General features: G+C 36.7%; 1 protein-coding gene across 7 annotated transcripts in view; it reads left to right on the forward strand.

The window, feature by feature from the left end:
• Positions 1-17,851, forward strand: part of Ankrd28 (ankyrin repeat domain 28) — a 146,534-nt gene that overhangs the window by 107,054 nt on the left and 21,629 nt on the right. For 6 of the 7 annotated variants that reach the window (XM_028891267.2, XM_028891269.2, XM_028891271.2 and 3 more), the window contains 9 exons: positions 1,154-1,232; positions 2,868-2,982; positions 4,292-4,374; positions 6,104-6,167; positions 7,757-7,825; positions 9,921-10,061; positions 13,164-13,275; positions 15,173-15,199; positions 15,528-15,602. In XM_028891267.2, the coding sequence (XP_028747100.1) occupies positions 1,154-1,232; positions 2,868-2,982; positions 4,292-4,374; positions 6,104-6,167; positions 7,757-7,825; positions 9,921-10,061; positions 13,164-13,275; positions 15,173-15,199; positions 15,528-15,602 (765 nt within the window). Of the gene's footprint in view, positions 1-1,153; positions 1,233-2,867; positions 2,987-4,291; positions 4,375-6,103; positions 6,168-7,756; positions 7,826-9,920; positions 10,062-13,163; positions 13,276-15,172; positions 15,200-15,527; positions 15,603-17,851 lie in introns of those variants that run through there. The other variant, XM_037208735.1, reaches the window with a different exon arrangement.

The raw sequence follows: 17,851 nt of genomic DNA on the forward strand, positions 1-17,851 counted from the left end.
GTCCAATTTCTTGTTTCAAGAGTCAGAGCTGAGATTCTTTGACTAATGTTGCTGTGGTTCTGGAGTCTGCATACATACATGCTTTCTAATCCTTTTTCCAATGTTTCTAGATTATTAGAAATTCCTCAGGATTACTAGATGGTTTATGCTTTTAAAAAAATCATAAAATTAAAGAAACAAGCTGGGCATGGTAGTGTGTCCCTATAATCCCAGCACTTGGGAGGCTGAGACGGGAGGACCACAAGCTCAAAACCATTTTGGACTATGTCGTGAATTTTAGGTGACATCAAATGCCTGTCCTAAAACAAGGTAGCAAAATTATAGACTCAAACATCCCATAACTATTGATGCCCATATAGCATGAAAAGTTTTACAAGGTTAATACAAACTTGGAACATTTGTTATAGTATATGTACAGAAGGCATACCGAATAGTGCTGAAGGATTAGGAGCGCCAAACAGTTTCTTTCCTTTGTATAGTTTAACTACCACAAGATTTTAGAGATAAAATAATACCATTTAACCAGGAAGAAAATAGCACATAAGTCAGTCATTGTTTTTTGCATTTGGAATTTCTTCTGAACTATAGAAATGCACAGCCAGGCAGCCCGATTGTCTTAATTCAAGTAAATAGCTAACAATATTGATTACAAGTAATTATAAACAAATTAAGACAGTGGATTTTTTTAAATGATTTATAATAACTAAAGATGGGAGGTTTTTGGGTTTCATAAAATCAAAAGCATCAGTGCAAGGTGAAAGTTTGAATGTTAAACTTGGGAAGCACATCGTGACTATTCCACTTGGGATTATGGTGCCCGTGGTTGAATCATTTAATATCCTATGTTTTAATTTTTCTACTTGTAGAATAGGAATGTTAAGATTATACTTTATACCGCCATACAAAATTTGTATAAATAGTAAGTGTGGGGAATTTTGTATGTTTTTGGTTTGATATACAGTTGATACTCATTTGATATTTATAAAAATAAAAAGCCAGTTAATACTTTGAAAAGCTGGTTTATGTCCAGAAGACTTGATTCTTGAGTAATATTTATAAAATTTATAAGAAGATATGTAAAGTACAACTGAGGGATGCATATTCTGGTACAGCATAGTAATTAAACTTTGTTGTTGTTGTTACATTATTTCAGAGTAAAGATGGGAAAACCCCACTACACATGACTGCTCTCCACGGTAGATTCTCCAGATCACAAACCATTATCCAGAGTGGTAAAAAGTATTTCTGTTTGTTTCCTTTATTTCTTCAATGTAGTTTTTTGTTTTTAATCTACTCAGTGAATGGCACTGTGGAATTGCCATAGCAGTGTGTATACTATTAAGATTTTTAATTCAGATCTCTTGAAAATCAGCAGAGGATAAAATACTACGATAATAGGATTCATAGTTATTTCTATTCTTCTGAATTATTAATTTCATTTCTTCTCTTTTGAGTAGATAGGAAGGGAGGAGTCTCCCTGCATAGCTTTGGCTGGCCTTCAATTCATGTTCCTCTTACACCACCTTTTCCAGCTATGAATTTTATTTCTATAGCAATTAGTGTTGACCTTCCCCCCCCTCCCAATATTGCTAATTAGAAAACTGCCTTTCTACATGATATATATTAATATTTGCTTTGTTGCATTTTTCATTTTTCCCTGTTTGAGTGTTTGAAATGAACTCTTTTTAGGGTTTTAGGTTATTTTCTGCACTTTATTCTCATGTGTTTGAATTATTACTAAGTAAATTAAACTTTTAAATAAAATAATTTTTATGGCTATTAATGTAAATCTGTATTTCTTAGACCATGTTCTAAAGGACTGTCTGTTAATAGTCCCTAACATATAATTTTTTAAAAGGCTTTGTTGTTCTTTTTAAGATTTTATTTATTTTTATTTCATGTACATCAATATTTGCCTGAATGTATGTCTGTGCACCACATGCATGTGGTGCCCATGATGACCAGAAGAAAGTGTCAGATTCCCTGGGACTTATGTTACAGACAGTTGTAAACTTTGATCTAAGTGCTGGGAAGTGAACCCAGGTCTTATAGAAGAATATCCTATGCTTTTAACCAATGAGCCATCTCCAGCCCCTTGTTGGCATTAAAAAAAAAATTCTTTTATGTGTCTATGGTGTATGAAGAAGAGAGCAAAAAAAAAAAAAAAAAAAAAAAAGGCATGCAAATGCTATTGTGTTCATGTGGGGATCAGAGGACAACAGATGTTAGTTTTTACCTTCTGCCTTGTTTAAGATAGAGTTTTATGATGTTAGCTGCAGACTGGTCGGCCCACAGGCTTCTGGGGATTCTTTCATTCACACCTCCTAACTCATTATTTGGGCATTTGACTTACAGATGGGCGCTACCATCCCCAACTTTATATGCGTTCTGTTCCCCATTTTAATAGCAGGCATTTTACCCACTGATCCATCTCCCCAAGAACCCTTTGTTAGGTTTTTGTTGCTAGAGTTCTGCAAGGGAAAAATAATAATAATAATAATAATGATGATGATAATAATAGATTCATGATCCAAAGATTTTTAAAGTACTGTGTATGAGCAGTCGACTTCATGAAGCACAGGACTGCTCTAAAGTGCTGCTCTAAAGCAGTGTCTTTAGCATAGTGGTCTTTAGACTCATTATGCCCTAGAACCCTTCTGTTAGTTTAAAATGTGTTTAAATCCAATGCTCAATTCACAAAACTTTTAAATATGCAATTGGTAACCCCAAGTAAATATACTGTGAATGAAATTAGTTAGAATTTCTATATCTATTAGTCTATGCTTAAACAGCATATTTCATTGCATTTTACAGTATTGGCCAATCTGTATGTAATCTAGTATCTGACACTGTGTCCTTTATTGTAGGAGCTGTAATTGACTGTGAAGATAAAAATGGAAACACCCCTTTGCATATAGCAGCCCGGTATGGCCATGAGCTGCTAATCAACACTCTTATTACAAGTGGTGCTGACACTGCAAAGTAAGTAATACTTACAGAGGTGGTGATCACTATCTGGGCAATCACAGAAGCAGGTGGACTGGGGTTTTCTAGAGATTTCCAGTGGGATCATGGTTTTCATCTTTAACATTGTAGGAACTGGCTTGTTTGCTTTTTTTCTTATCTTTTATTTTGACACTGGTAGATTTCATATGTTTTATGTATAATTTTGTTTGATTAGCCAGCATGGCATATTTTTATATTTCTGTTTCCTTTTTCTCCAGCATAAATAGTACACAGTTTTGATAAGAAATTTAACTTTTATGATCCCTTTGTTTTCAGTCTAGAAGTTACAGATATTGTACACACCAAGTGCTTTTCTTGGACCATCTGTAGATAGTGGTTTCAGACTGTGCTGTGCAAAGCTCAAGGAGTCCCTAGTTGCTGATACAAAGAGGTCCCTAACCCCATACATATTAAAGTTGCCCTATAAAATTTTAAAATATTAATTATTTTGTATATGTTCTGCAAAAGTCAAAACCATAATCAAATTGGTGTTTCTAATTCTTATATGTCACTTTATATGTATTAATGAACAAAATGTAAACGCTTTATGTATTCATAGATGATATGCTATTGTACACATGGTCTTTGCAATTTAAAAATGTACATCGTTGATTTAGCAATGTGTGTAGAGGCTTAAGATTTTTCAGATTTCTATAGATAGCTCTAGTTTACTGTATGGGATTTAATTTTACTATATAAAGATACATAAAATATTCTCAATTATTTATAATTAAGTTGATTTCAAGTTCTCACCAATACAAAATGACTGAGATGAACACTCTTGAGCACAGCACCTTGCAGAAATGGTTTTAAATAGGGAGGTGACATGGGGAAGAAGTTTTGCTCCCTGAGCAAATACCTAGAAACGTTAACCCAAAGGTGGTGTTGAGCATCTGACTTTAGAATATAGAGCTCATAAATACACAGTGAGTCTTGTTGGGTGGTGGTGGTGCACACCTTTAATCCCCAGCCCTTGGGAGGCAAAGGCTGGCGGGTTTCTGTGAATTCGAGGACGGCCAGTGCTATCCAGAGAAACCCTGTCTTGAAAAAAATAAAGTAGACAGTGAGTCTAGAATGGTGATAGTACTGAGGTTAGAAAGACAAGCTTTGGGAAAATATAGCTGGGTAGTTAGTTATGCCACCTTTCAATGACTGGCCAGATTTTTGTCTAAAGTATTAAGAGATTTCTATTCAACTAATTTTTATGTAAGTAATGTTTTTATAATATATTTATATTATTGCATTTTTCATGTGTTTAATGAAGTTTCTGTCCTGTTAATTTAAGGCGTGGTATACATGGAATGTTCCCACTCCATTTGGCAGCCTTAAGTGGTTTTTCGGACTGCTGCAGGAAACTTCTTTCTTCAGGTAAATGGAACCTTCACAGATAAGTTTGTTTGCTTGCTCACATGCTCTCTCAGCCTTCCTGCCTCTTCCCTCTCCTCCTCTGTGGTTACAGTTATCAGCTCTGAGAATTCTTTGTGTAGCTTTGCACCTTTCCTGGAACTCACTCCGTAGCCCAGGCTGGCCTCAAACTCACAGAGTACCACCTGCCTCTGCCTCCCAAGTGCTAAGATTAAAGGCGTGCGCCACCACTGCCCGGTTCAAAATGTTTTATTCTTATGATTTCCTTTGTTAGTTGGTGACATGGAGTGTGGACTGTCTGTAGAGCAGCTTCTATCTAGTGATGGTAGTCTTCTTAACTTGTCCTATTTAACTTGTCCTAGAAGCAAAATACCTTATTTGGCATGTTTCATTGGTTTGAGTCTTCATTTTGAGAGTTAAGTCATAATATGAATATCTTATAGGCTTATGAAATTATTAATTCATTACCAATACATAGTTGAAAATGCTATAACTATAGTTGACGTGGATTTTTGTCAGTATTACTGCTAACTATGATTGTTATTAAGTGCGATCAATGAATTACTGACTATAGGATTTAATTGTTTTTAAATTTCTATTTCGCAGTATATATGTGAGTTAAATATTAACATTCATGTTTACTGAAATTAATTAATGAGGTTTTATTGAAAATTCAGAGTGAGACAGATAGGTTTTTGTTGGTGGGGGTGTGCAATACATTTTTATGTGAGTAACTTTATTGTTGTTGTTTTATTTAAGTTTGTATCAACAAGTATTCATGTGAAACTGTCCATTCTCACCCACTTTGCATGAAAGGGAATATGAAAAATCTCTCCCCAGTATTAAGAATAGCCACATGGAACAAAATACATGTCTTTTTTTTTTTTTTTGTGGAAGGGAGGGAGATGATGAGTGGAGAGTCTGTAAAGCCCAGGCTGACCTTGAACTTGCAATTCTCTTGTTTCTGCTTCCCAAGTGCTCAGACGACAGGTGTGTACCATCATGCCTGGCTAAAAATGCTTTATTGAGATATCTGTGTACTATACACTTATAAGTTCACTTATTTATTGTATACAGTTCAGTATTTATAATATGTTCATGTGGGTATATAGCCATAAATTACATCCATTGGTGAACATCTTTAATTCCCATCAAAGAAATGCCATTAGCATAATGCGGTGTATTAGTCATCACTCCTGGGTTATTTCTATAGAATTACCTAACAAAATCTTTTATGGCAGGCCTTTTACACTTCATGACCTTAAGGGTTCTGTTTGTGTCCGTTATTCATTTCTTTTTTCTTGTTAACTATTATCCTTGTTGTACCTTATAGCCTTTTAGAAATTGGAGAGGTTTTGTTTGCCTGCTTGATTTTAACAGGTTTTATACCATGTGCCAAGGCTAGCAAGACTCCTGGCTTTGTCTTAGTGATCTTCCTGACTTAGTCTTCTGTGTAGCTGGGAATATGAGACTGAAGGTGTGAGCCATCACTCCTGGCATAGCCTTTCAGACGAGCAATATAGCACTTGTAAAATTGCCTAACCTTTATGGAATTTTTTGTAATATTGTGCATTACTAGTGTTCCTTTTTATTCATTTTGTACTTGTTATGAATATGTAGGTTTGCTTGGGATTGAAAAGAACAATGTGATATATGACATTTTTTGATAATACTATCTTAAAATACATCTATAATATTATATAAGAGAGAAGATATATATTCATTCTTACAGGATTTGACATAGATACCCCAGATGATTTTGGCAGGACCTGTCTACATGCAGCTGCAGCTGGAGGGTATGTTAATAGTATTTTTATTTCTTTTATGGAAGTCAGTGTTATGCACTTAGTATCCCAAGAGCACCTGGGTTCATTCCAGAAAGATAGACAGGCAAACATCAGTCATGGAGGCTATCTCTTTGTGCCTCTATGTTAGTTCTGAGTCCCCACAAAATAGAAACTGAAACCTACCTGGAATTTAACAAAAGAAAGTTCAGGGCAGCAAAAATTGCTTCCCAGCACCTGCCTCCCCTGTCATCACGCGCGCCCCCCCCCCATTCTTTTTTCAGCTAAGTCATAAGTATTAAGTAGGAAAGAACCTACAAAAAAAAAAAAAAAAAAAAAAACCCTACAAATGGAAGTGTTAATTTTTATAAGGGAAAATAATTCCTAAACAAAGAAAAATGTTCATGAAATGATGAGAATATTCAAAATACTGAAAATATTGTGAATGTTCTAAATAATACTATGTACTCTGCTGTAAATGGTACTTTAAAAATTGCATCTTCAGAGAAAAAAATGTTGATGAAATAGTTATGTCTTGGCTCAGAAGAAGAAATGTGATTAGAACATTATAGACTAAATTTCATTTATATTGTTTTAGTTTGTGTGTGTGTGTGTGTGTGTGTGTGTGTGTGTGTGTGTGTCCTGATTTTTGAGACAGAGTCTTGCTATGTAGCCAAGGCTGGCTTAACACTCAGTCCCCAACCTCAGCCTCTGAAGTGCTGGAACTGTAGGCACACAACACCCTCCTTGTTAGGATTACGTTTTAAGAAGCTCTCTAGGGACAGCTAGTCAGTTCTACTGAATGACCAGAACTCCTGGTCTCTGAAAGCTTTTTCTTACCTTAATGCTTTTGATAACTTAGATTTGTGTTAAGCCATTTAATTCACGATTTATCAAAACGGACATTTTTGTAAGCACTTTATTTCTAATGATAATTCCTTAATATTTCCTTGTTATTTCCAAGAACAAGTCTGCTGAACCAAGACTGCCAGCAGGCAGGTCTAAGTTAGAGAGATGCATTGAGAGCACATGTGACTCACTCCCTTGTTCTTCTGAGGTCACCGGAGTTTTCGTTAAAACCTAATCTGTGTGCAACCTGCCTGCAGAAGTCAGCAGGCACAGTTTTCATTCTAATGTACACAGTTGTTCAGGTGTATAAAAATTGAGTTACAATAAGCATGTAAGCATGTCCTACAATTTTAACCAACGTTCAGTCTGAATAGGAGACAGTGGGGTAAATTGACTTATTATTATGTGTTTTAAGGGTACAGGAATGTTTTGTTGTTTGTTTTTAGTTCATTTTAATTGAATATTTTAACACTTAAATATAAGACATTCAAATATAAGTGTTGGTTCTTAGGATCTTTTACAAAGTGATCTTCCTTTTTTACAGTAAAATAATTCATTTATTTCCTGTGTGGCAGTATGTATGCACATAACTTTTTAAAGTGCTAAATATAATGAATTTTAATGTTTTATTCTTCGTAAAATGTAAAGTAATCCTCATTTAGAAATATTCATTTATGCTTATTTAGGCCTACCATTTTTATCATAAAATCACTGATAATTATACTTTTAAACTTTCTTTTTATCCTGACTAGAAATTTGGAGTGCCTAAACCTTCTGCTGAATACTGGTGCAGACTTCAACAAAAAGGATAAATTTGGGAGGTAATCTGTGATACAGCTCCTCTTTAAAGCTAGGTTAAAATTTCCCTACTTAATGGCTTGCTTGACCTTTTAACTGACTTCTGAAATTTAACTTTGTGTTACACAGCATATTTTGAGTTATAGTCAGGATGAGTTGAGTCTGAAGTAGAGCTAGGGTTGTGGCTTATCTTTCCAAATGCACAGGATTAGGTTTGATCCCTAACATTGCCAAAAGGAAAAGAAAAAGAGCACGCAAGTGTACAGTAGCCAGCTGAAGTCAGTGGGTTCTAAGTGTTCTTAACCCCAGTCTTTTAATTGGGTTCCCCTACAGTCCTAGCTACCTCTGTCCTGCCCCCCTAATTTTTTAAAGAATTTATTTTGTATGTATAGGTGTTTTGCCTGCTTGTATGCTCATGGAGGCCAAAAGAGGACCATCAAATCCCCTGGAACTGGAGTTACAGATCATTGTGAACTCATCATGTGAAGGCTGAGCATTGAACCCAGGTCTTCTAGAAAAGCCAGCCAGTGCTCTTAACTGCTGAGCCATCCCTCTAGCTCCATTCCTATCTTTCTTGATATTAATTGCCCTTTTCCCATAATTATGGCATAGAAATGTAAAACTCTCTTGGTCCAAAGTGCCTTCAAAAAATTCATAGTACCTAGAATTTTTCTAAGTCATTCTTTTGTGAAAGTTCATACTTCCCATACCTGCTTCCCACTACTTAAAGGAAAAAATAGGTTACAGATATATGTGTGATTCCCCCACCCATACACATCCATATTACCTACTGAATACAGCCTGCAGGAAAGCAGCTTTAATAAAAGGACAAAATCTCATTGTCTAGCCTTATTACTACTAGCATTTGTAGTAATAGCAGTTGAAGTTTCTATTATCTGTTTCTACTTAAAGCAGGATTAGACTCACAAAGTACATTAAAACCATTCAAGAAAGAATTAAGTGCAGTTTGAATTTATTTGAGTGATGTAGGTGACAGTATAAGCGATATATGTCAGCAAGTAAAAACTATGTAAGACTGTGAAGGGAAGAGTGTAGTAAATGAGAAGGAAATGTGTGGGTGTGTATTGGTGCATATGATAGTACCAATGCAGAAGGAAGAGAAAGGATAGTGTATGGTAGGAAGTAAGAAATGAATAGAAGAAAACTGTTTGACCCCATAATACTTTGAAAAATAGATTGAGTTCATAAATGTACTAATAGAGGGAACAAATGGCCCACAAAATGAAATTTAAAGCTAAATTTTATTTGTAGTAATTTGCACATTCCATGCAACAAATAATAAAGAGGGTTTTTGATGTATTTTCTAATAGAATTTAAAGGCTTTGTATTTCCAGGGTTAATTGCATTTTAAAAATCTCTATAATTGCTCGGCATCATGGCACATGCTTTTAATTCTAGCATTGGGGAGGTAGATCTGTGTGAGTTCTAGACCAGCCAGTGCTACATAGTGAGACCCTGTCTCAAACTAATAAACAGAAAACACTATAATATCCAATAAGGCAAAAATAATGTTTTGGTATCATTTTCCTGATAAAAGTATTAGAGGGGAAAAATAAACTGTAAGGAACTCTGAACTGAACTTACTATAATTTTTGTTTTTCATTTAATGAAATTATAGAATCATCTTAATTTTATCATTCTAAAATAGTTATTCCTATGTTTAGTAGCATTCTGTGTGATTTTAGTAATCAGAGAGGAAGTAGCTATGATTACTAAGTCTTTAGAGATTGAAATGGTACATTAGCTCCTCTGAACAGGAAGTTAGTCTGTAAAACTGCACCTAGCTTATGCTTGAGAATGCTGGCTGGTATTACTGCTGAGGCCAGTGTGGAGTTTTAGTAACCACTCCAGTGTGCGTCTTGTGTTTTCCTTTTGCTTTTATTGCTCAAGACACGGACTATGGGGCATTTTTGTTAGTGTATGTAAGGCAAACTTTATTAAAATGAAACTTTTTAGGTTTCTAAGCAGAATATAGAGGTTGGGATTGACGTGAGACTGTATTGTAACTAAATGTGTGGAATAAAGGTCCACTGTGCTTATGTTTACAAATGTGTATTCCTTGCTTTTGTATTTCCTGTGTTAATTCGGTCACAAAAGATCTCCACTGCACTATGCTGCTGCCAACTGCAATTACCAGTGCCTGTTTGCTCTTGTGGGGTCAGGAGCAAGCGTGAATGACCTTGATGAAAGAGGCTGCACACCCCTGCACTATGCAGCTACGTCAGACACAGACGGCAAGTGAGTACGTGTGGGCAGAAGAGGATTGTTGTTCCTGTAAACTGGCATCTTCATGTGGGGACTGTTCTACTGCAAATGTGTATTTCCTTTTTACATTTTGATTATCATTCCCTGAATCCACAGTTTGTAAAATAAAGACATTTCATAATTATTATTAAATCCTAGCTGTTGCTGTCTCCCAAGCATCTGGCCCTTACTTGAAAAATCTGATAGAAGATGATCTTTTCTTATTCTTCCTACAGAACAGTGTTTGTTTGTTGTTTGGTTTTTGGTTTTTCATTACAGGGTTTCTTTGTGTAGCCTTGGTTGTCCTGGAGCTTACTCTGTAGACCAGTCTGACCTCAGGCTCATTGATCTGCATGCCTCTGCTTCCTGAGTGCTGAGATTGACATATAGTAGGTCCATATTGCTTAAATAAATATTATTTGATAGCAAACCAAGTAAATGTTGGTCAAAAGTGATGGGTGAGAAGAAAAGGATAAGTGATATAAACTGGCATAAGAAATCCCATTACCAGATCCATTTGTAGTGCCTCCATATAATATTTGTCTTCTTAGACTAAAATAAACTCAGTGAAAACAGCAAATTAGATCTTCATGTTTCTAGTTTTCCCCATGTGTGAGTCAGCAAAGAGTAAAAATGTTAAGAATAATGATTCCTAGGGAAAGATGCTTTTAAAAAAATAGTTCTGGGAAGTTACATTTAACATAAAAGTCTATCTTTTGTTTTTCACTTTTTTAATCCTTTTTTAAAATGCATGTAATTCACCGGGTGGTCGTGGCGCACGCCTTTAATCCCAGCACTCGGGAGGTAGAGGCAGTGGGATCTCTGTGAGTTGAGAGGCCAGCCAGGTCTATAGAGTAAGTTTCCAGGACAGGCACAAAGCTACACAGAGTAACCCTGTCTCAAAAAAAAAAAAAAAAAAAAAAAAAAAAAGCCATATAATTCAGGCTGAGGAGATGGCTCAGTAAATAAAGCACTTGGTAAATCCAGATTAGTAGTAGACATCTGAAATTCTAACACTTGTACATTGTGATGGGAATTAGATACATAAGAACCCCTGGAAGTTCCCTAGCCAGCTAGACTGAGGTACATAGCCACAAACCACAGGAAAACAGTCTCTATGGTAGAAGTAAGGTCTGATGCCCAAGGTTGTCTTCTGACTTCCGCATACCTCCTATGACACACACAGCCATGTCCAAATACATGTGCATACACACACAAAAGTTTTGCTATTTACTGTGAATGTATATTATGATATGTATGTAGATATGAACATACATGCCACAGTGCACATATGTAAGTCAAGATAATTTTCAGGAGTCTATTTTCCTTCTACTTGGGGACCAGACAATTGAACTCAAATTATCAGGCAATTCCTGCTTGAAAGGATTGTATTTGCTACCATTGAGAGTATTATAATGTATAAAAGTTCTGAAAGTAATTCCTGAGAGGCCTAAGTGGTTTTAAGCCATTCAACAGTAAGGGAATAGGGTTAGAAACTGGGGAAATGGATTTGTAGGTAAGAATGCTTGCTGTGCCAGCATGAGAACCTGAGTTAGGATTCCTAGCACCCATGTCAAAAGTTAGACATGGCTACACACACCTGTAACCAGCACTGGGGGTTAAGGGCAGAGATAGGTGGATCACTAGAGTTTGCTGGCCACCAGCCTAGCTGAAAAATAGCAAGTGCCAGATTCAGTGAGAAATCTTGTCTCAAAGGAATAAGGCAGAGAGTAGTAAGGTGTCCTCCTCTGGTCTCTGCATATACATGGGTGTGCACTTCTGCCACAACTCGTGTCCATATACATAAATTGAAAAAAATAGAAGCAAAGGTTAGCATCTGAATGTGCACACCTACACATAGACACACATAATTTAAAATATTTTTTAAAACTAGAGAGCTAAGTTGTCAAGAACTGTAACCTGATTCTGGCTATCTTATGAGTGTATATTGATCCATATTATCTGAATGAGTAAATAATACCTCCTATACACACACGCACACGCACGCACGCACACTCGCCTTGATATGATCTCACAGGAGGGAGTGGGGTTGGCAGTTAAGTCAGTACTCAAAGACCTTTTGGGGCCAAGTTTTAACAAGTAGTAAAGACCATAAATAGACTTACTATCTGATGTGCTGACATATATAAATAGTCCTATTGTATGAAACCAGTGCTCATTTAGACTTCCCAAATAGTTATGTAAAAAAGCCCTTTCATGTTAAAAGCCTGACAAAATTAACAAAAAACACAAGCAATTATATCTTAGATATAATACTTACATTCTGTAATCATGCATATAAAAATTTTAATGACAAGAAGAGAAAAATTACCAGGATATAATCATTTATTTAAAATGTAGGTGGAAAGGCCAGGCATGGTAAAAGCCAGAGGCAGGAAGATCGGATTAGCCTGGTCTACATAGAGAGTCCTAGGACAGCCAGATCTACATAGAAAGACCTCATCCCAATTAAATAAATAAACAAAATGTAGGTGAATAAGTATATAAAAATATATTCAGTACTAAAAATATAAAATCTAATGTGAAGCTCCAGCTTTCATTCCGAATGGTTATTCTTATTGTATAGTGTAGAACTTTTCTGTCCCGCCAGCCACTCCCCAAATAACCACACAGAAACTTACTATTAATTATAAATGCTTGGCTGATAACTCAAGCTTGTTTTTAGCTAGCTCTTATAACTTAAATTAACCCATTTCTATTAATCTATGTGCTGCCCTGAGGCTCTTTTAACTCATGTACGTACTTCCCATCCCGTTCGCTTTGCATCTCATGGTGTCTCCTTGAGACTTCTCAGACTCCTCTCCTTCCCAGCATTCTTTTAGTCTGGTTCTCCTGCCTAATCTTATCCTGTCTAGCTATAGGCCAGTCAGCTTCTTTATTAAACCAATCACATTGACATATATTCATCCACACAGTGGAAAGGCATATTCTACAGTATAGAAAAATGTATTGAGTTTTATGGTATTTCTTTAGATCTGGTTAATTTTGGCATGTGATTTGTGTGTGTGATATTTTTTATAATAAAGTATTTAAATGTAAAATTTGGAATTGTCATTTTGCTGTTATTGTATGTAGGTGCCTGGAATACTTACTAAGAAATGATGCAAATCCTGGGATCCGGGACAAGCAAGGATACAATGCAGTTCATTACTCAGCTGCATATGGCCACCGTCTGTGTCTTCAACTGGTAAGACTTCTGAGTTCTCATGACAGGACTAGTGTGAGTTTTTAGTTTAGTAACATAACTAAAATGAGACTAAATGGTCCAGGAAACATTTAATTTTATTCTTTAACATTTTCATACTCTATTTACCTCTTAAATCCATAGTTGCTTCAGTAACATAACTCTCATTCCCTATTTTCCTTTTGAAAAAGGAAAAAAAAAATCCAATCACTGAGACTAATGTGGTAGGACATACCTATAATCCTAGTCCTTAAGAAGCTAAGGCAGGAATACTGTAAGTTCTGGGCTATGGTGAGATATTGTCTAATTGATGGGGCATTTAATCTCTTAAGGGGGAGAGTCAGGCACAGTGGTGCATCCCTGCAGTCCTACTTGGGAGGCTGAGGAAGGACACTGGCTTGAGTCCAGTACAACATAATGAGTCACTGCCTCAAAAAACAGTTCAATCTCTGAAGAAGGCTCCTAAAATTGTGTTTCTTGAGACACTCACACATATCAAAGATATACTTTGGCATCAAAGTAGCTGTGTAACTGAGGATGACCTTGAACTTTTGAGCTTCCATGTCCTGAATCCTGAGCATGCACCATCACGCCTAATTTAGGTGGTGCTGGGGATTTAGTTCATATGAGCACACTACCAACTGAGCTATACTCTACTAGCCTTCAAATCCTCAATTATTCAACATCTAGGTCTATTGCACTTATTCTACCCTTTTAAATAAATGTTTTCCATATATATTTTTTAAAGCTGTAACCATGTCTTACTTGAAAAAAAATAAAAGACTCTTGAGAGAGTTATGTTTCCCTCATATGTTTAGAGAACTCTGCAAGGTCCTTTTATTTCCCAGTTCTTCTTAATAAAGTGTAATCTGCTTCTGCAAAGGAAGCTTGGATTTCAACTGTGGTCTTGTCCTGGAATATACACACCATTCAGAACCATACTTTGCCAAACTGAAGAGAAGGAATGAGTTAAAATATACTCCTGTGTGACAACCTGTTCAGGTTAAAGCTTCCTTTATAGATATGTACATTAAGCATTGCTTCCCTTCAGTAGGAAAGAAAACTCAAGGAAGGTATATAACAAGGTCAGCATATTTAATATAGCATTTCATGTACTACTATAAAAATAACCCATAATTTCATAGGTCACTATACATCTTTAGAATAAAATTTTAGGCTTTGTATATAGATTTGTTGTCTACTGTAGTGTCTAATTACCTGTGTAAAAGACCTCTTTTCTGGAGACAAAGAAAGCATGGGTTTAAAACAGGAACTAATAAAGCCCTATATCTATAAAGATGTCAAATGGTCCTGTAGCCGTTCAGTCCCAAATAAACACACAGAGACTTATATTAATTATAAACTGCTTAGGCTTGTAACTAACTAGCTCTTATGCTTAAATTAACCCATAGTTCTTTTTTTTTTTTTTTTCTTTTCTTTTTTCAAGACAGGTGCCTGTCCTGGAACTCACTCTGTAGACTAAGCTGGCCTCAAACTCACAGAGATTCACCTGCCTCTGCCTCCCCAGTGCTGGGATTAAAGGCTTGCACCGCCACCGCCTTTATAATTAGACATGTTTTCACATAGTACCCCTGAGACCAAAGACAGCTATAATTCTTGTCTATGTTTAGCCACATGCCTTGGTACCTTTTCTCAGTCCAACATTCTCATCCTATTTTCTCTGTGTCTGGCTGGCAACTCCATCTCTGCCTTTCTTCTTGCCAGCTTCTCCTAGTTTGGACACCCCATCTACACTCCTGCCTGGCTACTGGCCAATCAGCATAGCATTTTACTAAATCAATAGGAGTGACAAATCTTTACAGTGTACAAGAACATTCTTGCACAGCAAGTAACTTCATAAAATGTCGTGTTTTTTTTTTTGTTTTTTTTTTTATTTCAGATTGCAAGTGAAACTCCTTTGGATGTTGTAAGTACTAATTGATTCCCCTCTAACATTCAAAATAGTTTTTTTCTTTATTCTCATTAGAACTAAAATTAGACATGTTTTCACATAGTACCCCTGAGACCAAAGACAGTAACAAGAATGTGTGTTCAGGAAGAGGAGATATTTACCTAATGGAAGAATGTTTCCCCAGACATCTGATTCTTACTATACTTTTGTGATTATCCTGTTCTGTGAGCTTGCTGAGTTATTGACATACTCTAAAATGGAGTGAGGGATAGGAGAGATAACGACTAATGTTATATTTAAAAGTATCATTTCTAAAATTTTTAAACGCCTCTCCTTTTTTCAGTTAATGGAAACCTCGGGAACAGACATGTTGAGTGATTCAGATAATAGAGCAACAATAAGCCCTTTACATTTGGCTGTAAGTACTGCCTTCATAGCCACCTTGATGGCTGCTTCACTACAGATCTCTAGTATCTACTTGTGTTGACTCAAACTAGTACCCTAGACATTCGATTGGTATAGTAATTACCATGGAGTTACAACTTGAAGAACTTGTTTAATCAGAAACTTCTTTAGTGCGTTCCTGGTTATCTGCTTCCTACTCTCCTTTAACTGGTTGTCCTTGGCTTCCTCAGGTTCTGCTTTTAAGTGAGAGAATCTGACATGAGTTTAAAAATGTGCTGCCCCAGTAAAAGGACTGTGGTTTGTTAAGCAGGTTATATAAACCACACACTTTCTGTAATCCAGCAGTTGTTGGCTTGCTTGTGGACATGGGTGCTGGCTAACCGTAGTCAGTGCCACTTCGCTTGCTCATTGATTTGGGGACATGCCCCATAATTTCCCATCCATTTTCAGATTCCTCTGACAAGGAGATTAGGAAATACTAAGTAAAACCCATCTTAGCTATTCTGTACTGAAAGAATTTATTTTTTTTTAAACAAATTTGCGTAGAGGACTTTGGTCATCAAGAGGCCAAGATTTATCACTAGCTATTTATGTGGTGTTAAGAATAGTACTTCATTTAACAGGATCACTAAAAGTTCAGTAATCCATTTATTTCTTTTCATGTATTCTATAACTTTTTATCTTAATATCCTCCTTATATATGGTCAAACACTGACATACTGATTCAATCTTTCTGCCCTGTGCACTTCTCCCCCACCATAGTACTACATTCTAGTTATCTAAATAACTAAGAAGGTGCCTGGCTTAGTTAAGGTTTCTATTGCTGTGATAAAACAATGACCAAAAGCTAATGGGGGAGTGTCTTAGTTACTGTTACTATTGCTGTGATGAGACTCCATAACCAAGGCATTTTGTAGAAGAAAGCACTTAATTGAGAATTTGCTTACAGATTCAAAGGGTTATTAGTCCATGAGCCATCATGGCAGGGAGCATGGCGACAGGCAGTCAGTAAGTCATGGTACTGAAGCAGTAGCTAAGAGCTTGTGTACTGATCTGCAGCCAGGGAGAGGGCAAGACTGGGCCTGGTGTGTAAGGATTATGTCCTTAATTACATCACCAGCCTGCGACGGCATCCCAGCCTAAAAAGTGGGCGTGCCCTCTGTGCCCTCTTTTTCCGCACTCTTCTTCTGTATTCTCTCCCTCTGCACTCTCCCTCTTCTTCTCCTTCTCCCTGTCCCTCTCTCAGGGCTTGTGATTCTTCTGCCACTGCAACATCTCTAGGCATGGCCGCCCTGCCAGCCACAAGCGTGACCATTTAACCAACATGGTGTGGGCTTCACCTCCTCTAGCTAGACCACACCTCCTAATCTTTCCTTAGTAGTCCACCAACTGGGGAATGAGCTTTAAAACATCCGAGTCTGCTGGGGCCATTCTCATTTAAAACACCACAGAGAGGAAAAGGTTATTTTGTTTATACTTCCACAGTTCATTATTGAAGGCAATCAGGGCAGGAACTCAAACAAGGAGCAATCTGGAGGTGGGAGCAGATGTGAAGGCAAGGAGGAATGCTGCTTACTGGCTTTCACCTTTAGCTTGCAAAGCATGAGGACCAGAGTTCAGATCCCCTGAACCCATATGAAAAGCAAGGCATGCTTATAACCCCAGTGACTAGAGGATCCCTGAAGTTCATTGTCAGTCAGCCTAGCCGAATCAATGAGCTCCGCTTTCAGTTGGAGATCTTGTCTCAAAACAATGAAAGTGAAAGCCAGCCAGGGTGGGGCACACCTTTGATCCCAGCACTCAGGAGGCAGAGGCAGGTGGATCTCTATGAAGTGAAGGCCAGCCTGGTCTGTATAGCAAGTCCTGGTCCAGACAAGCCTGCATAGCAAAACCTTGTCTCAACAAAACAAGCAAAAGAATGAGAAGAGCAATTGAGAAAAGATATTCTACACCCATCTTAGGCTTTCACAGACATGTGCATCCATGTGCTTGCAAAACTACTGCTACACACACACAATACCACCCACGTATGTACACACAGCAATAAAGCACATTTGCATACTAACGAGACAGTTGTACTTATTTATTTTTACATAAATTTTAACCAAATATTTATTTTTCAGAGTTGTTGACTAATTTCTATATGCCACATTTAAGTGGAATCATACAGTATTTCCCTTCTGAATTTTTTTTTGAGTGTCTTATTTCATTTAACAAACTTTCCCCAAAGTTCATCCTTAGCAGTTCTTCCACTTTTGAGAT

Source organism: Peromyscus leucopus, chromosome 9 (genome assembly GCF_004664715.2).
Source record: "Peromyscus leucopus breed LL Stock chromosome 9, UCI_PerLeu_2.1, whole genome shotgun sequence".
NCBI classification, from domain to species: Eukaryota; Metazoa; Chordata; class Mammalia; order Rodentia; family Cricetidae; genus Peromyscus; species Peromyscus leucopus.